Raw genomic sequence first — 20567 nt, forward strand, 5'->3', positions numbered from 1 at the left:
ATACTAAAACTTAAAAATAGTCCCGAGCCACTAGTTGTAGTTATTAGCAAGTATGTACATGAAGTTAGTGACTTCCCTATTTGGCATTAAGCTAAGGATACGGTTACTGTATAAAGTCCAGTGTCATTGATAGTTGAGAGAATATCTAGCCTCTGTGATGGAAGCATATCATGTCATCGATGAAGAACCTCCATCTATTTGGAGGAGGGTCGTGATGCTCTAGGTTGAGGACATTTGGCTTGCAAAATAGATTGAGTTCTATCACTAAGGACCCCATTTAGGGCTGAGGGCTAGATCGCTGGAGTGGATGGTGGGATTTGATGTGGATGCATGGCGACTAAAGAAATCTGTAATAATCCTTTGGGAAGTATCATGTCGGGTCTGCATCTCGGTATGTTGTCTCATTAATGTATCCATATGATGTTAGAGCTCCAGTAAGTACATGCCCATGCATCTTTGATCATCAAACTACATCACTTGCATGAGTGGACCAAACCCCTCACACAAGATGCAGTGGAGGAATCTCCCCTGTATCTCATAGTACACCGAGCACCTAGGCATGTAGTGCACCTCATCCTTCACCTATCTCGTGGTCCTTATGTGGGGTATCAGCAACTTTGCCACTCCTCTCGACTCTGAGGTGGTGAGATCACGAGACATATGGCATGTGACATATGGATCTATATGTATCTTGGAATCACAATGAAACCATACTTGGAGACTCTTAAGAAATGATCCTTTTGTAAAATTGGGTTTTTGTGTCAAGATCAGAGGAAGGAAACGCCCATGTATGATGTATGCAAAGCTGTAGTATATCCAACCAGTTGATTCAGTTGATCTCTGACCATTGAGAGGTCGAAGAATGCAGTCCAAACTATTTTGAAAAGGGGAGAGACCGGAGGCCATGTGCATCAAACAAATTAGCTACCTCCGAGTACCAGGTTGGAGAGGACAATGATAGTGATGGTGTTGGTGAGGCGGAGGGTAGCCCAACCAACCTAACTCGCTCCCTCTTCCTCTCCTAATGTAATTGCATAGATGACTCTAGTGCTAGCCTTGGAAGGCGATTGATATTGCATGGGTGGGTAGGGCAGAGAGAAAGGGGGATAGGGAGACTAGCTATGTGAGAGCTAACTAATCAGAGAGAGGGAAATACTAGTACTAAGAAAGATAAATAGAGAATTTGTAGTTGCTCGTAAAGAGAAGATGATAAATAGCTAAAAAATCTTCTCTAAATAAAGCATGCACTAATTTTGGTTGTTAGTGCTTTGTGTATCTCTCTCCAGAGAAGATGATAAATAGCTAAAAAATCTTCTCTAAATAAAGCATGCACTAATTTGGTTGTTAGTGCTTTGCGTATCTCTCTCCATCACATGCAACACACATAGAGGTTTGCAAATCTCTCATAATAGGGAAAAATGGTTCTACCAGTCAGGTTTGCCTTTGATTAAGGCTTTTCTAGTGACCAGGAGATGAAGAGCAGTACAACAACTAGTAGTAGCAGCATCGAGAGGGGCTTTGAAGGTACTAAAAACCATCCCATCTCTCTCTCTCTCTCTCTCTCTCTCTCTCTCTCTCTCTCTCTTATATGCATGCCCTAAGGTTTCTCTCTTGGTAGAAATGGCTAGTGGAATTGCCCTTGGGATGACATGAACCGACCTGGGTTCAAGTCTCTCTGTTGATTGGTCTCTCTAGAGCAATAAAGTCGACGTTAAGTGACACCGTCTCCGGGTGTGTGTGTGTAAAAGAGGACATTCTCACTACCTTTTTGCCACCCATTTTGGGGTAGAAATGGCTAGTGGAATTGCCCTTGGGATGACATGAACCCACCTGGGTTCAAGTCTCTCCGTCGATTGGTCTCTCTAGATCAATAAAGTCGACGTTAAGCGACTCCATCTCCGTCTCTTTCACATGCAAATAAACTTTCAAATCTTTGAGGTAGGACCAAAGAAGAGGATCCAAATATGTAATCATTTCCATTGTTTCTCAGACATATATAATTCCATAGGATTTTTTGATGATGAAAATAAAAAATTCTCAATGGAACCATTTTTTGGGTAAGTTAATTTAGATATGGTTTGAGAAATTTTGGTTAGAAGATACTGATTAATATAATTAACCAATTAATGGAGTAATTACAGGAGAATATGGTTTATAACAAAAAGTGCCAGTCGAGCCGTTAAGTTGTTTTGAGACCGACCAGAGCAGAACGAAGGTAAATAAAGCATGCAAATATTTCTCCGAGAGCGAGAAAGAAACGATGATGAAGATGATGGCGCTTCTCAGGAAGAGTCTGGGATCAAAGCCTTCTCTCAACTACCAATTCGCTTCCTCGGCTCGATGTTACGTAAGTGCTTTTTTCACGTTTTTTTCTTTAATTTGTTTTTAAAATGAAAAAGAAGAGGGTTTAAAGATTTTATGTATGTTTACTCTGCTTCTCTTTGCAGATTAGCACACTTGTTATTGCTGAGCACGAAGGTGGGTCCTTGAAGGGGAGCTCTCTCAACGCAGTGGCAGCAGCCAGTCTGCTAGGAGAGAAAAACAACATTTCTTTGCTTGTAGCGGGATCGGAATCGGTGGCTCTCGAAGCAGTCGCAAAACAGGCTTTCTCTGCCCATCCATCCATCTCTCAGGTAACTTGCTCATTTTGTGCTCACCTAGAGGTACATGCTTATGTATGTATATGCATATTTACATACATCATAGAATGCATACACAGATTATGTATGTATGTGTATGCATTTATGATGCATGTAAATTTGCATACATACATGTATACGCCCACTTTTTTGGCTTTGGTCCTACAATTTGGGTTTTTTGTCATGCACATTCATGAGAGTGAATTCAACATGATTGCCTCAAAGGGTCTTTGGTTGAATTGTGATACCTCTCATGACTTGCCTGCTATCTCATGTTTGTAAGGCCTGTGGTATGGTTCCATTGATGCAAATTTTTTACTCAATCAATACAGATCACATTACCTATGCAGGATCAGGAAAGTCATGACTTAAAAGCATGGTTTTAGACGCCCCTATTGGCTTTTTAAGCATCTGACTTGCATGAATAAGCCTATTCTTATACATTTGATCTGCAAGTGTCTTTCCTCATTGATGGGGCCTCTGCCTTTGCTTGCATATGAAACAAAACCAAATTTCAGAGAGGGTTTCGGTCTTCTCTGCAAAGTAATCAAGTATGAGAACCAGAAATGTGTGGCGCTCTACTTGCACAAGGTTTTGTAGGGCCTTCAAGAGCTGTTGGTTTTGAAGCAGGCGATCTAGGCCATAAAGAACTTCAAGAAAGACCCCAGTGTCTTGGACAGGCAATCCATCATCCAAAGCCCTCCCCTCCAGTGGCATACAAATACCTTGAAGTACATGAAGAGTATCATCAAATCCCTTGCAATGGCACCCAAATATCTTGAAGTACAGGAAGGGTATCATGAAAGAAAGACATTGATAGAATCACCTAGATTGATCACTAGGTTGCAGACCATGACCTTATCAGCCTATGGACTCGGGGGTATGGTGCCATTGTAGAAATGTGCCAGGGTTTTTAGAGAGAGAAATAAGAGCAGCGGAATTAAACACATACAGCACACACAAGAGTACTGTTTTGCAGACGTCAGTTCTCAGCCCACACCCTAATATAGATCTCGTTGACCTGCTTGTACTGCAGAGAGATGCTCTGTAAGCCTTGATTGCTGAGAGGAATGCAGATGTCTTTAAAGAATTTTCTATGCACGTATATATATGCATCCTTATGCTGGTCGGCCACCTTTTATTAAAGTCGGCCCGTTTGTGATTTGGCACTTGGCATGCATGGTGGCAAGATGAGTTGTGGGGAAGAATTGTGCACCTACCAGGGTTCAAGTTATGATGCTCAATAGGGACTCAGCAGTAGGTCAATCAGCTGACGACCTGCAGCCACAGGGGACTCTGAAGTGTATGAAAAGGTCCCCTTTCCTTTTTCACTTATCATCTAACGGGTGGGGGATTAGAGCAGCCTGTAATAATCGCTATTTCTCCCTTAAGGCCTGCATGTCCCATTCTGGTTCTAGCTGCCCTTCACATCCCTAGCACTAAATACATTAGAGGCTTTGGCACGTTACAATAGTATGTTGGAATGGATTCTTGCCCTCCGCTTCTCATGCTGCCATGTGGCAGTCTATTATCCCACATAGTGGGTTGGGGTCAACTTAACCCCTCTATATAGGGAAATAATGGCCCTTGGTCTTCCCTCATCCCCCACCTTTATTGGTGGTCTCATGGGATGTTTGGGTGGGGGGGTGATGGCCGTCTTCTGCGTGTTGTGCCTCTTTCGCTTGGTGCTCCGTGCGGCAGTCCATTATCCCACATAGTGGGTTGGGGTCAACTTAACCCTCCATATAGGGCAAAAATGCCCCTTGGTTTCCCTTCATCCCCCACCTTTATTGGTGGTCTCATGGGATGTTTGGGTGGGGTGCGGACCCGGCTGGTTGATGGCCGTCTTCCATGTGTTGTGCCTCTATTTCGCTTGGTGTTCCGCACTCCGTGTTCTTTCATAGTCCAGATCCTTGAATGCTTTTAACATTGACTTTCGAGTTTCTCCCATTCATTCGGATGTGTATTATTACAGTATTATGATTTGGTGGGTTTTGAAACGATTTCAGGTACTTCTTGCAGAGTCGGACAAACTAAAGCATCCATTGGCAGAAGCTTGGGCAGAGCTTATATTTCTGGCACAGCAGAAAGGTAACTTTTCACATGTAGTGGCGGCCTCAACTTCATTTGGAAAGAATGTGTTACCCAGAGCAGCAGCATTGCTGAATGTCTCTCCGGTGTCAGATGTTGTAAAAGTCTTGAATGAGCGAACTTTTGTAAGGTGTGAATCTATATCCTTTTTCTTGCTGCTGATTAGAGCTTGGTGGCTTTTGAGTGTACCTGAATGCTCTGAAGATTTGTGTGCATGTGCGGGTTGAGAAAGAGAGCAGTGAAGGGTTACTGCTTTTCTTTCATAATAATTAGAGTTACTGTTGCCTTTTGGCTTCAATTTTATATTTACTTTTATATTTTTGTTTATTCAGGCCGATCTATGCTGGAAATGCACTTTCGACTGTGAAATATAAAGGAAAAGTACCTTGCTTGCTAACTGTCCGTCCGACATCTTTCCCAATAGTGATGGCTGGCGTCTTGAACACTATGAAAGCCTTAGCTTCTGTTTCTTCGCTGGATGTTGCAAGTTTGAGCTCAGGTTGGTGACCTAGTACTCAAAGTAGTAAGGTATTCAAAGGGAAGGAAGAAAGAAAAATAATTAACCTCTACAAAAGACCAAAGGGTCTATAAGTCCAAAAGTGTTACAATGAATCCATTAAATAACTATATCATGGAGAAAGATGAAACAAACCAGCGACCTAGTTAAACCATATGAAAGAGACACAAAGTTACAAGGTAGCTGTGTAGTGGCTGAAGAATGTGGTGTGATAAAAGCTCCATTAAGGGGGTCAATGTGTAGTCTCTGCATCCTTGACCCCATACAGGCTCTCTATGTCCACTGCTTGTAATGGAGCACTCTAATGTCTCTGAGGAGCTCTCAGATTGGGAGCTGCTGTGTGGAGGATCTCCTGGATCTAGTAGGCCTTGGCTGTTGGGCCCGTTGCTGCCTGCAACTGGATTGCTCTCTCCAAGGTGACGCCTGGGAGGTAGAGTGGTTGGGGTGGCTCTACTATCTAGTACTGCCAATGTGAACTGTTGTATGGGGGCCCTCATGATTGTGGCTTGGTGCCTCCATCTTGGGTTGAGTGAAAGTGATGGGTGGCAGTGAGGTGTATGGAGCTTTGAGTGTGGGCCTCTCTTGCCGTCCTGGGTCGAGTGAAAGTGATGGGTGGCAATGAGGTGTATGGAGCTTGAGTCTAGGCCTCTCTACATAGGTGTTCTCTATGCCAACGCAAATCCAGCAGATAAGAGTCCTAAGCAGGACTGTTTCGGAAAGTCAATGACCTGGGACGGTGGAGTCTGGACTCAATCCATCTCTGAAGCGGGAGTTGAATTTCGCTTGCATCTCCTGGTGCACTAGAGATTTGAAAAGGCAGTACTCCGTCTTGACCTCTAGACAGGAAAGTCTACAGACGCGATCCTCCCCTACGACCTGGATATGTTGGACCGCTAGCGGCATTACATATGTTACATGTGTTTGTGAAGATAGTAGGCTTTTAAATGAAGCCATCATCTGGAATCCGCAGAAAGTGATCTTGATATAACTGCATCTTCGTGGGAAGCTACAGTGGATCCAGCCATGTGACATGAGCCTGTAATCAGAGGAGGTTAGAGCAGATGAGCTGGGTAATGTTTTGCGTGGTGAGGGGTAGTCAAATGAAATGGTGCGAGATGGTCCATATGAAGCAAGCTTGAAATCTTGACATACCGTCCCTTGTGATGTCCCCGTATGCTAGGCTCTAGCCACCTAGACAACACATTTGTGGGGAGTGGATACCTGTCCAAGGTGTAGATGCAATAGACGATGTCACTTTTTGGAAAAGCATATCTACTATGAGGAGTGTTCCAAATTCTGTGCTTCATCTGAGCTGATGCATTAGTGGCTGGAGTTTGGATTGCGGAGTTTTGGTCGGCCATTCTCTAGAGTGTTCTTCTCATGGGCTACTAGAGGATACATATGAGATTTGCAGTGTTTTTTCATGGACGGTTGGACAACGGGGAGTGCTCGATCAGGGGGAAGTTGGTCATCTCTGTAGGCCTTCGTGTTGATGTTGGCGAGGACGGAATGTGAGCCTTCATACGACATAGTGGATGCAAGCTTTAAAGCGGTCTTGCAGTGTTCGGGATCTTGGGTATCTTGGATGAGCTTTGCTTGGATCCTTTCCTTTTATGGAAGGGCACTTTATATGGACATTGTGCAGTTAAGGGCAGCTGCAATGCAAGTAGGGAGAATGTGACACACCTATGAGTGTGCAAGGTAGAGCTAGACATCAAATAGCAACCGATGGGTACGTGGCAGTGATGACATGGCAATGGTGATGTGGCAATCGGGTACAGCTGGCTGACAACATTACTATTAGCCGACTAGGAGCATTGGTGGGTAGCCAAATCATTATATTCATTTTCTTTCCTCAGAGTTGTACTTCACATGTAGGGTTTGGTACTTCTTCCAAGCACTAGTTGTGAGAAAGAAGAGATGAGAGAAGAGACAATGTACTCAAGAACTCATCAATGAACCACTAGCCAACTTAATTAGAAATGAACTACAATGCCTCATATATATAGGCACAAGATGAACGGATCTCTAGAAAAGTTCCTCCACCCTTTCCTCCACCCAAAAATGTGTAAATAGGAAAAAATGAAATGAATGCTATAAATCCCAAAAATGCCTAGAGGCTAAAGAGTGTGCCACTAGCGTGACACCGTCTGGAGATGATACCTATCCAACACTTCCTCTTCAGGTCCAGATGGGAGGACCAACGCCAACGCGCTGAAGAAGATAATCCAAGGTAGGTCGAGGAAGAGGCTTAGTAAACAAATCAACAACATTATCTTTGGTAGGACAATACTCAAGCTGAATGCGACCTTCAGAAATCCAATCACGAACAAAATGAAAATGAACATCAATGTGTTTGGATCGTCCTCGAATAACTGGATTTTTGGCTAAAGCAATAGCACACTGTGAATTTGAGTAGATGAGTGTCGGAGTAGATGAACATCCAAGGTGATTCAGAATTTGCTGAAGCCAAAGTGCTTCAGAAGTGGCATCAAGATATGACTTGTACTTTGCTTCTGTCGATGAAGAAGAAGTAATTCGCTGCTTTTGACATTTCCAAGAAACAAGTCCTTTACCAAGCATAAAACAATAGCCTGACATGGAACGCCTAGTATCAATACACCCTGCCCAATCAGAATCTGAGTAACCAATAAGTGTATCTCCACCTGCATAAGAAATGCCATACTCAAGAGTTCCATGAAGATATCGAAGAACCCTTAAAGCTGCCTGCCAATGAGATCGACGAGGCTGTGAAGAGAATTGGCTGAGAATACTCATAGCATAGGAGAGATCTGGCCGAGTGTTAACCAAATAAAGTAGAGAACCAATAAGTTGGCGATACTCTGTAGAATCAACCTCAGGGGAATCATCATCTTTGGATAATTTTGAATTAGGATCCATGGGACAAGTGAGTGATGCACAATCATGCATGCCATATTTCTCAAGCAACCTTAAAGTATACTTCTTTTGACAAAGAAAGATGCCAGAATTCTTTATACTGATGCTTGTATTTTGCAGCACCTAGGGAGAGTCTCCCGGGCTGCCATGATGTATTCACTGCTCTTCTCTCTCTTAGGAGCAGGAGAGATCTTTTGTAGTCCTACGGGCGTTTTTATATAACTAATGAAAGGATCTTTTCTCGGAAAAAAAAAAAGAAAGATGCCAGAAGTAAATTGCCACACTTCTAAACCAAGAAAATAGTGGAGTAGTCCAAGATCAGTCATGGCAAATGATGTTGTGAGTTGAGTTTGAACCCATTTGAGTAGGTCCAAATCAGAGCGAGTGAGTGCCAAATCATCCACATAAAGCACAAGAATGCATATATCATCATCCACAATAAGCACATAAAGATTAGGATCTGCATGAGTCCTCTCAAAATGTAGAGAAAGGAGAAAACTGTCAATCTTCTGATACCAAGCTCGAGGAGCTTGCTTAAGACCATAAAGAGCTTTCTGTAATAAATACACATCATGTTCATGACCCTGTGCAATAAAACCTTCAGGTTGTGCCACATAAACTTCCTCCTCTAAATCTCCATTCAAGAAGGCAGATTTAACATCCATTTGATATATAGGCTAGGCATAGTGTGAAGCAAGAGCAAAAACAACACGAATAGTAGAATATCTGGCAGTAGGAGCAAAAGTTTCATCAAAGTCTTCACCTTCTTTTTGAGCATAACCTTTAGCAACAAGTCGTGCCTTGTACTTATCAAGAGTACCATCAGAATGAAACTTGACTTTGAAAATCCACTTAACACCAATGACCTTTTTATGTGAAGGTCGTGGAACTAACTGCCATGTGTTATTAGATTCAATAGAAGAAATCTCTGCTTGCATTGCTTCACACCAATGTGGTAAGGAAAGAGCTTCCTTAACCGTTTCAGGCTCAAACACATCACCAATATGAGACATCAAGGCAATATTTACTGAAGGGCATGTACGTAAGACACGTGTAGTAGATTGTTGAGCATCTGAAAGTGATATACCTGAATCCTGAAGTAGAGAGCGAACCCATTTTGGAGGACCAGAAGTTCGTGTAGAATCCAATGAAGTAGTAGGTGTCGCAATCGAAATGGATGGAGGGGATGAAGTAGGAACTGATGGTGTAGATGAGGATGAGACTGTAGGGAATGAGAGAGGCTCAAGCTCAAGAGATGGAAATGGATCTGAGAGAGATGTAGAAGGTGGTAACTCATCAAGACCAAAAACATGCTCATCAAAGATGGCATCACATGAAAGAATAATATCCTCACGAGAAGGATCCCAAAAACGGAACCCTTTGGAGCGAGAAGCATATCCTGTGAATATCATAGGTTTGGACTTAGCATCAAGAGTCCTTCTCTTAGAAGAAGGCACATGACATTGAGCAACACAACCAAAGACATGAAAATGAGAAACAGTAGGCTTGTGGCCTGTGAAAGCCTCCTCTGGAGTCATGCCGTCCACTGCTTTCGTAAGAGAGCGATTGAGAAGATAAACTGAAGTAGCTATAGCCTCACCCCAAAAGGAGGAAGGTAGCTTCGCATGATGTAAGAGGGAGCGGGCCATTTCCCTCACCGTTCTATTCTTTCTTTCAACCACACCATTCTGCTGAGGAGTGTAGGGTATGGTGGTTTGTCGTTGTATGCCTTTTGAAGCTAGAAAATCCTCAAATGCTGTAAACTCACCTCCATTGTTAGTCCTGAGAAAAGATACCTTTTGACTTGCTTGATTCTCCAATTGGGCAAGCCAAACCTTGAAATGAGAAAGAGCATCAGACTTCTTAGGTAAGAAATAAACCCATGATTTGCGAGAGAAGTCATCCACAAGAAGCATATAATACTTGGATCCACCAAGCGATTGTACTTCCATAGGTCCTGCAAGATCAGCATGAATAAGCTCAAGTATGCGTGTGGCCCTATGAGTAGCCTCCTCTGGAAAAGAAGCCCGATGTTTCTTTCCTTGAGCACAAGAAGAACAAATGTGATGGCGAGGTTTCTGAAGCTTTGGTAGACCTATAACCATGTCATGTGAGACAAGATGTTGCAAAGTAGCAAGAGGAACATGGCCAAAGCAGAAATGCCATAGATCACTATCTTCATTAGAAACAAGTGCTTTAGGAGAAGCAAATAATTGATGAAGATGAGACTCATGTGGTGGCAACTGTGCTGTAAAAGAGCTTATATGATAAAGCCCAGCATTTTGATAACCATGTGCCACACAAGAAAGTGACTGTCTATCAATGATTTCAATCACTTCATCATCAAAGTAAACCCCAAGACCTTTAGAAGTAGCCTTAGAGATAGAAAATAAGTTGGCAAACATCTTAAGCACATGCAAAACATCATGTAAGATAGCATCTCCAAAAGAAACATCAGCAATACCAATCACAGCGAGAGACGAAGCATCACCAATGTGTACTGATGAAGAGATAGACTTATGGTTTTCCAATAAGGAAGAACTATTCGTCATGTGAGAGGTAGCACCACTGTCGGCAATCCACTCATCCGCAGTATGCGTATCAAGATCTTTGATTACCACAAGTGATGTGTCACATGAAGAAGTAGAAGACATAGCAAAATATGCAACCTTGGCGTTACCGTCTTCCTTCTTGTCTTTGTCTTTGTCGTGAGAAGATGTTGATGTAGAAGAACCCTTAGATTTGGATTTAAGTTCAGCTTTTACCTTCTTGGATGGCGCCTTCTTAGCAAAACAATGATCCTCCGTATGGCCACTACGACCACAGAAAGTGCACTCCTTGGAAGAATCCTTTGATTTGTCCTTGTCGCCTTTGGTTGAAGAATCTTTAGCATTGGAATTAGAGCCTTTGCGTTGATCATTCCCCTTGCCTTTGCCTTTGCCCTTGCCTTGGCTTACAAAAGCCGAGTCCTTTTTGTTTTGCTTGCGAGTAAGGCACTTATCATGAAGAAGACCCATAGTCTCTTCAAAGGAAGGGAAAGGAACTCGAAGAAAGATGTTATCTTTGAACAATTCAAAAGAAGAAGGCAGTTTACCAAGTAGCTTGTGGACCGGATTGCTTACCAATGTACCAAACTCTTCAAGTTGCCGCTTGATTCGATTGAATTCTCCAAGCTTCTCCACTATGTTGTCGAATTCGGAAATAGAAAGCTTATCCAAATCTTCTTCCAACTTAGCCATCTTAACCGTTGAAAGTCTTTCATATTGCATTTGTATAGCGTGCCATAATTGTTGAGCCGTACTCCTTGTAGAAAGAAATTGAGACACAACCGATGTAGACATGCCATGCACAAGTAAAGCTTTGGCCTGTGCATCCATATAGGTTTAATATTGAGAAGGCACCATATGAGGAGAAGTGATTATAGACACACCCCGGCGCTTTCCAAAAGAAGTTGCATAAACAAGGACCAAGTGTGGTAGTTGTTTGGGATAAGCTTTTGTGAATCGGAAAGACTTGGAAGGCTCAAAGATTGAGTGAATGGGTTAAAGGGCTGATATGATTGAGTGGGGAGTGGAGTAGTAGTGGAAGTAGTAGAAGGAGGAATCATAGTAGATGAAGTTGCCATACAAGGCATAGATGATGTAGGGGGATATACCATAGAGGGCATAGAAGTATGTGGATAGGAAGGCATAAAGGACAGAAGAAAGAGAGAAAGGATCCGTAGAAGGTAATGGATATGACGGAAAAGAGAAAGTAGAAGCACCTACCGAAGAAGGAATTGCACCAACTTCCGTTGTAGTAGTTGCCGGTCCAACCGTCGTAGGAGATGTAGGATCCATAGTATCTTCAAGTTTGCCTTCGTCTTTTGGAGTAGAGGACTTCCGAGATCCCATAGGGAGAGGAGGGTGGGAAAACACAAGGGAAGAAGTGTCGTACCTCCAAAAACGCAGCCAATAGATGGGCTGTCCACCAAGGAAGTATCTCCAAAATATGCACAAAGATAGTGCAAAAATGCAGCCACAAAACGCAGCCGATATATGAACCAATAGACTCCGTAGAAACCACCAAAAGAGGGCTGAGAATGTAGCCTTAGGTAGAAGGAGTATGGAGGAGTTGATTGTCCACAAAAACGCAAACACAAAGTGTGTAGCAAAGTGGAATTTTCAGCCGGTAGAAAGGTGTAGAAAAGAGGATGAATATGTACCTCAAAACACCATGAAGAGGGCTGAAGTTGATGATGAAAACGCAGCCAAGAAATGGCTACAAATCTCTCCACAAGAAACCTCCAAAAAAACGCTACCGCATGTAGGGAAAACTAGTTGGCAATGTTTTCACCGCAAGTAGAGTTGTAGGACTCGGATTGAAGTGCTTTAAAAACACACTTGTAGAGGATGGTAAGGGGTTGGTTTGAAGCCTTTTGCATCATTAAATGAGTGCAAGGATAATGAGTAAGGGCTTCTGCAAAAAACGCAAGCAGAAATTCTGCATGCAGGCAGTCTGCGAAGAATAACCCAAAAACGGTGAGGAATTTGCGAAAACTTTCTTCTGCTAAGTTGTAGACCACGATGATTCTAGTAGGTTAAGCGGGCACAATCCTCAAAAACGCATTCGTTTATCAAAAAATCAAAAAATGAAAAAACGCCATTGAAAGCGGGGTTGTTGAAGAGGACTAGAGGTAGAGAGGAAGAAGGATAAGGAGGCTCTATGTGCGCCACCACCTTGCTCTGATACCATGTGAGAAAGAAGAGATGAGAGAAGAGACAATGTACTCAAGAACTCATCAATGAACCACTAGCCAACTTAATTAGAAATGAACTACAATGCCTCATATATATAGGCACAAGATGAACGGATCTCTAGAAAAGTTCCTCCACCCAAAAATGTGTAAATAGGAAAAAATGGAAATGAACGCTATAAATCCCAAAAATGCCTAGAGGCTAAAGAGTGTGCCACTAGCGTGACACCATCTGGAGATGACACCTATCCAACACTAGTAACGGTATAGGCGGTCTGAACATAGATCACCACACATTGTGTGCCTTTACTCATTTCTCTTTTAGCTTGCATGTGGCTTATGAGAGGAAAATTAGGATTTCCTGGCTCACACTTGATGATGACAGGAGCTTTGGCCACGTACGAGAGAATCTGAAAAGTGTCCTGTTCTCAATTAATGTCGGGATGAAACTTGTGAAACCACCAAATCCCTAAGATTATGTTTGCTCCTGCAAGAGAGGTAACCATGAAATCACGCACAAACTCTATGCCCGAAATGACTAATTTAACACTATGAGCCTCAAACCACTTATGGTCACTGCTGTGCTAAATCCCTCAACATACCTATCTATCGAAGTCAGTGGGAAATGGGCCCACGGAGCGGCCTGTTCCGTGATCACATCCTCCATGCTGCTCTTGTCAAACAAGATGATGACTCTCTGGCCACCTATGTAGCCAAAGGTCTTGAGCAACTCACTGCGCTCATACTCGGGATTATGTGCTTATCTTTGAGCTCCTGGCTGACAATGGCGCCAATCATGGGATTGGGAATTGAATAATTAGCGGTAACTTGGGGGGTTTGTGTGGGAGCATTATCCTTCCTTTTTATATTGGTTTTGCTCATCCTGACCGAGCTTACCACTAGTCTTACCTGCCTATTGTTTTTGGTCTGGAGTACGTTTTGGCATGTTGGTCTTGGAGCCAGAGGCCCCCGTGCTTTGTCCTGGGGGAGACCTTGCTTGGTTCTAGCCCTTGCCGCCGGTAGGGGTTGCCTTCAGCATTGTGGGCTGGGAAGTCTTGGGCTTTCCACCGATGTACTTCATCTTGGTACTTTGCGTGAGTGCTAGTGCCTGTTCAAAGGTCGGTGGTTTAAACATTCGCACATCCCATTGCATCTGCGTGTCTAAACCATATAGGAATTACTCTCTCTTGCCCTCCTCTGATTTGTTCAAATGTAGAGCCTGATGAGTGACTTTGTTGGCAAATTGGAGGACTGGTAGCACGTTTTGGCACAATCCTTTGAACTCATCCTCAAGCCGCTCAAGCTAATGAGGCAATAGAAACCGTTTCTTGAGATCAATGATAAATTGGTCCCATTCATAGATGGCAACCCCAAACCGGCTTGGGCCCCAATTAGTCCACCAAGATATAGCTTCACCCTCAATGTAGCAGCTAACTAACACAACTTTCTCCATATCCGACTTTCTACCAAGAGCAAAATAAGCTTCAAATTGATGAATCCAAGAATACAAAGCTGTGGCATCGAGTTTACCATTGTACTTACTAAAATTCACCTTCTTGTGAAGATGAGTCAAGGAAGTTGCCGGTACTACCCTTGCATTGAGCTGCAAGGAAACATTGGTGTTCTCCACGTGTCGTCTTTGTTCCTCGTGTGGCGATACGAGCTGTTGTGTGCGTCCAAAGCTCAAACTCCCATACTTGCAATTCATGTCAAGCATGGTCCTTCTGTGTTACATCACTTTGGAGGATGACAGACGTGTGGGACATGCACTGACCTCATGTGTGGGACATGCGCACTTAACCATGACCTCTATAGTGGATCCTTGGTTGACTTGTCCCAGACAAGGGCTCACAAAGGGCCAATTGCCACTCTTAAGACTTGCACCTGTTGTATAGATATGGCCACGTGGCATCCGAGTGTGGGATGCATGTGGCACGTGTCATCCTGTACTGTTGCCACGTGGCACTCCATATAGTGTATTGTCTGTACCTTGCACCTACTGGCTGGCTGGGCTCCTCTGCTGCTTCTGGATTCTGACTGCCTGTATCACATATGTGTGCTTCTTGCTTGCATGAGAAAGACCAAGCCCTAGTATGCTAGTCCCCCTACATTTATAGGTAGGCACAGACGTGTTTTCCCACATATAGACCATACACGGCTCATACCCTTTGCTTCTCTCTCGGCATTGCACACCCACATGAAACTGAGCCTACAGGGCATCTTGCGCTAAGGTCCCACATGCGACTAAACCATGGCTGCACACATCTCTGCGTACACCCCTCTCTCCACGCACGCTTTCTCTCTTTCCTCCTTCAGATCACATGATTTGAACATGCGTGACAAAAAAATTGCAACAAGGCACCATACCTTTTCAACCAAGATCAAAACCCTAGCAATCCTTCAAGAGAAATTCTTGGGATTCTTGCGACCATGCGTGAGACATGCAAACCTTGCTTTTTCTGCTTCCGGTTTAGGTTTGCTCTAATACCAGCTTTAAGATTCCTCCAAGATCTCCCTAAACACAAGCAACAAGAGTAGTACCAAAAAAGAAGGGGTGCAGGCTAGCTCACTTCCCAACCAGAGGTTTGTGATTGTGAACCACCCCCAAGCCTTAGGCTAAGGCTCACTCCCATCTACCAAGTCCATGGTGGGAGTCTTTGGTCTAGGCTCAGATCCACTGTCCAAAATATATCAATAATAGACCCACAAGTCACTTATAGTGACTACTGCTGCTATAAATAGCCATCCAGTAAAAAATAGCCAGTAACAATGGATTTACTAATAATCCACCTTAGTCATGCGCATTCAGCCTGCTTTCCCTAATCCTAGGGCACCCCTAATCCCAATGATTAGCGTTAGGTACATAACAGGCACTGAGGGTTTAGTGCAGTTTGTGTGGGAAAACGTCATCTTGTTTCTCCATCCTTCTCTACTCATCTTCCCCAAGCTTTTTTTTTTGCACAAGGGGGCCCCATATTTCATGGCAAGTGTCATTAATGTGTCCTAAAGCTATCTCTTAGTACTCGTTGCCTGAAATTGCACCTGGAAGCACTGTCTCTTTAGGCGAGCTGGAGCAACATATCCCCTTATCAGCCGGCCTGGGCTGTCGGGCTCATGGTAAAGATCATGCCAGTAAAAGTAACTCCCAGGCATATATATAATGTGACAATCTCTACCATAGTGGTCAGGCACGAAGGTACGAAAACATGATACCGTTACGGAACTTTTTATTTCAAAAAAATAAGTTCGATGGCGATACGGTCCACGTTAAAAAACACTTGAAAAATAGATATTTGTACACATTTAGAGATGCAAAGTCGAGAGCAGGTGGCAGGGTAGAAAGCCCCTATTGCCCAAACGCCCATAAAAAACAGTAAAACAAAACAGGCAGAAAAAAAAAAGCCATTAAAAAAAAAACAGTTTCGTATTAGTTTCGCGTGCATAGTTTCGTACTGTGCCGTATTTTACGTACCTGTACGAGTTTCACAGACAACTATGATCTCTACATGGTTCCCTGCATATGTGACATTATCAAGGTTCACTGTGAGATCTTGCTGATCTCAAAAGACTTGCTGTGCCTGCTGCCAGGTTTCTCTTTAGCCTCTCTGCTGAATTTGATATCAACACTATGTTGTCTGCACAGAGCAAGAGAGAAGATGGGGCTAATGTGTCAGCTTGTGGGGAGCCTGGAAGCCGAGTTTGTTAAGGGCATATACCTGTTTCATCCCATTAAGCTAGTGATCTCAACAGGCATGACTGTTGTTACTCTGATTTTCCCTGTGACCAATTCATAATGCCACCTCTCCCGTTATCAACTTTGATGGGAGGGCCAGCTCCTGAAGACGTCTGAAAAGGTGTGCCTGGGGGACAAAATCAAATGGTTTATGGAAGTCCACAAAGCAACAATAGACTCGTTCGCTTATGCAACCTGGCCTCTACAGCGTGTGGTGCCGCCACCCCTCTGCACTATCTTTGAGCTGTTGGCCACCCCTACCCTATTACCCCCATCTGTTCCGCTTGATGCCTCATCTAGCAGCTATCACAGCAGCGGCCATCTTTGGCTGCCTTCTTCTGAGGGCTGCTGGCTTTCACTATGCAAAGCTTTGATCCCATTTGTTGTGCGCCTCCCCTCAACTTCTCATGAGCATACCCTAGTGATGCATAAAAAATGGAGATCTTTTTCTTCATCATCAACATTGGAGATAACTTTTCATCAATACACTGAATACCTTTATACTGGTATTGTTATTGTCTTGAGCCCGGCTCTCCTCCATCATGTACGACATCCAAGCAAAGACATCTTGGGGATTGAATTACGGAGTGCAATCGGTAGAGTTCCCTTGTGTGCCGGACACTACCAAGAAAGAAGACAAATTATCTCAAGGGTTCCATTCTGGTCCCAGTGGTGTCTCCATTTATATTTCATGGTTATTGTGGTTTGTGTGCAACAAGCCTTAATTTTGAGATTTAAATCATAAGGGAAAGTAATGTTTTGTAATGATTGCTGATCTACAGAGGTTCTGGAGAGCTCCACCTGGTTGGGCCAAATATCTCAACAAGGTGAGAGGCCAGATCTAGGAAGTGCCAAGGTGGTGGTTTCTGGAGGGAGAGCTCTGAAAAGTGCAGAAAATTTCAAAATGCTGGAGAAGCTGGCAGACAAACTGGGAGGTGCAGGTATTATGGTCACTGTCTCTCTTGATAAAGTGCCCATATATGTTTGTGTATATAGATGTGCGCATGCACACACACACACACACACACACATACATAGATACATACAAAGGTATGTATGTATGTGTGTGTGTGCGCGTGTGAGTGTGTGCATTTATGTTTATGAATGTATACAAAAACATATAATCATGGCTTGTAAAGAGTCGATTTTAATAAATTTAAAAAGCCGTTTGTACATTCATGTGCAGTGGGTGCAACAAGGGCAGCTGTAGATGCAGGTTATGTTCCCAATGATATGCAGGTATGCTTCTAACATCTACGTGATAATTTTCTAATGCAGAATTGATAAGCTCATGCTTGTTACTGTTGTTTAGACTGAATGAAAAAAATGGCTACTTTGATTGGCTTAGGCCGTTTCTATCAAGGCCGAGTCTTTTCTTTCACCTGCATGGAAATTTTTGTCTGATGGTTATTTGGCCATAAAGTGGTCATAGTTTTGTGCATAAGTTTCACCTGCTTTTGGGTGTGCTTATGTTGTGTGGGGATGTTGTTGCAAAGTAGTCTATACTATGCATAATGGAGTTGATTTTTAAAGCTTTTTGATTGCAATCTGGTACTTTTGTTAATTTGGGAAATATCTTGAACTTTAGGCCGAACAAACATAAATTCCTGCCAGTCGCACGGGCAGGATTTGTATGGGAAAGGCTCTCCATCATGATGGGTTTCCCCCATGGGTGCTCTCTTTGTGTATTCTCATGCACTGTGGACGATGGTCTCACATAACATGTATGTTACAGGTTGGTCAAACTGGTAAAATTGTGGCCCCACAACTCTATATAGCCATTGGTGTGTCTGGTGCAATTCAACATCTTGCTGGTATGAAGGATTCCAAGGTCATCGTAGCTATCAACAAAGATGCCGACGCTCCCATTTTTCAGGTATTTTTGGATTCTTCCTATACATCAGCATTTTTGCTCATTCAACACTTTATTTTGCAAGATCATTTGTTGATTTTGCACCTAGCAGCAAATTCCAATGGTGTTTTTCTGAACTGCAGGTTGCTGACTATGGGTTGGCGGGGGATTTATTTGAAATTGTTCCAGAGTTGTTAGAAAAGCTACCTGATAAAGCACATTGATTCTGTTATGGTCTGTCATGCAAGAGGCAGCCTGTATGCAGCCACTCGTTTTTTGGTTGTTGCGAAAGGTTAACAGGCCTGTACGAATAAATTGTATTCAGTCAATGAAGTTCACTTGCATTGGCTTGGGAGCCTCTTCATAATCTCTCAAGAGTAGTGAAGGCCTTCACATGTGAATTAGGACTTGTACAAGCTGTACAGACTCTGACCCTCTTTTATTCATATTTGGCAAGATTGTACAATTTGTTATCTAAGCAAGTCTCTTTGTATGAATGTAATCTTTCACACTTGTATGGCAAGATAAGTTGTATGTTCTATGTGCAAACCTGATTTAGGTTGTAAGTGTTTCACTAATGTGTATCAATGAGCATGACCACCTTGATGTCATGGATTTTTGAAAAAGATTATCATCAAGTGAAAATGAGATTATGGGATTGAATTTCATTAAAAGGGCAACTACCGAGAGTAGTTAATTTTGAAAAGATGTAATGTAACCATTTGCATTGTCTCATAGTGAAATTTAGAAAACCATTTAAGCTTTCGAGAAAAAATAGAAGAAATACTGAATCTGAACATGCGTTCTCGTGAATCCCTCCATGTTGCTAATGCTAATCTTGTTTAATGGAATCTTTGGAATATGACTAACAAATTCAAAGTCAACATATCACACGTGTTCTCATGAAACTCTTCTCCATGTTACTAATCTTGTTTGATGGATTTACATACTAGGGTTTATATTTTGGAAGAAATTATCCACTCTTGGAAGGGTGAGGACAAGTTGACAAAAGACCATTTTGAGTGTCCTTTTGCCCGAAGGACCGCATAGGCCTCGAGAGATGCTTAAAAAATCTATTTGCAACCGTGAATACCCATTTGACTCACTTTGGGTGCCAAGAAGTCGACCAAAGACCCGTTATGAGAGTTTTCTCCATCCCAAGGACTACGTAGACCTCAAGACAACATTAAGAATCAAATTCACACTTTTGACCATTTTGAGTGTACACTTTGGGTGTGAGTAAGTTGATCAAAGACTCGTTTGCAAGCTTTTTGTGAGGGCTCTTTCTAGCCTAGGGACTACGTAGACTTTGAAAACACCTTGCAGAACCAAGTTTGCACCCTTAAATGCGTGTTTGGCTCACTGGAAAAGACAACCAAAGTTCCATCTGTGAGATGGCCACATAGATACCATCTTTTAATTTCAAACATGCATGTAGTTAGACGGATTGCTCTCAAGAAGATAGATCCAATGCAAAAGCAACTTAAGCAAAGGAAAAAGGTAAATAAGAATATTGCAAGACCCCTTGTTTTCCTTGCAAGAAGCCATGTGATTTGGAACAGAGCAACACTTAATTGTGAGCCTTATAATGAAACTTTTTAAAAAAAGAGCTTTTGGGTAGAGAGTTTATTCATGCTTCATCCCCTGATTATTTCAAATTTTATGTAATATTTCCTATTGCCATAGAGATACTCTCTCTCTCCTATTGTGCTTTTTATACATGCATGAAAAAGAGGTACTCTCCTATTTCCATATAGGTATTCTATCTCTTACATATTACTAATCAAGTAAAACTTTTGTAATTGTCAACATTTATGCATGCAACTCTCTTATTGTGGATTCCTACATAACATAGGTATAGGATTAACTAATTTTTGTTGCTTTTCTTTTTTTGGGGGGGGGGGGGGGGTAAATCTACATTAGTTAACCAAGAAAGATAAGTTTTCAAGATTATTTTTGTTATTTGCACACACATTGAGATTGAGATTAGGTTTAACTAATTTCTCATGGTTCCCACCCCCCACCATGGAACTACAGCCCAAGGAACTTTTGATTGTTTCCTACAAATACATAGGAACTTTTGGTTTTCCTACATAACTCCC

At 42.7% G+C, this 20567-nt stretch overlaps 1 protein-coding gene across 1 annotated transcript; it reads left to right on the top strand.

Annotated features, from left to right (window-relative positions):
* Nucleotides 1-2193: 2193 nt before the first annotated feature.
* On the top strand, nt 2194-18943 carry ETFALPHA (electron transfer flavoprotein alpha). Its single transcript, XM_086824158.1, has 8 exons — nt 2194-2347; nt 2448-2633; nt 4649-4860; nt 5063-5229; nt 17396-17554; nt 17800-17852; nt 18349-18489; nt 18609-18943. Exons 1-8 carry the CDS (start codon nt 2261-2263, stop codon nt 18687-18689), a joined length of 1086 nt encoding a protein of 361 aa, XP_086680284.1. The 5' UTR covers nt 2194-2260; the 3' UTR covers nt 18690-18943.
* The last annotated feature ends 1624 nt before the right edge of the window (nt 18944-20567 follow it).

Source organism: Cibotium barometz, chromosome 30 (assembly GCF_041138505.1).
Source record: "Cibotium barometz isolate CiBa-2024 chromosome 30, ASM4113850v1, whole genome shotgun sequence".
Lineage (NCBI taxonomy): Eukaryota > Viridiplantae > Streptophyta > Polypodiopsida > Cyatheales > Cibotiaceae > Cibotium > Cibotium barometz.

Bases quoted from the DNA above. Each gene is read 5' to 3' on its own strand.
- ETFALPHA (XM_086824158.1), top strand. From the start codon at position 2,261: ATGATGAAGATGATGGCGCTTCTCAGGAAGAGTCTGGGATCAAAGCCT. The intron at 5,230-17,395 runs GTTGGTGACCTA...GCTGATCTACAG, and splicing joins TGTTGCAAGTTTGAGCTCAG to AGGTTCTGGAGAGCTCCACC. The intron at 17,853-18,348 runs GTATGCTTCTAA...TGTATGTTACAG, and splicing joins ATGTTCCCAATGATATGCAG to GTTGGTCAAACTGGTAAAAT.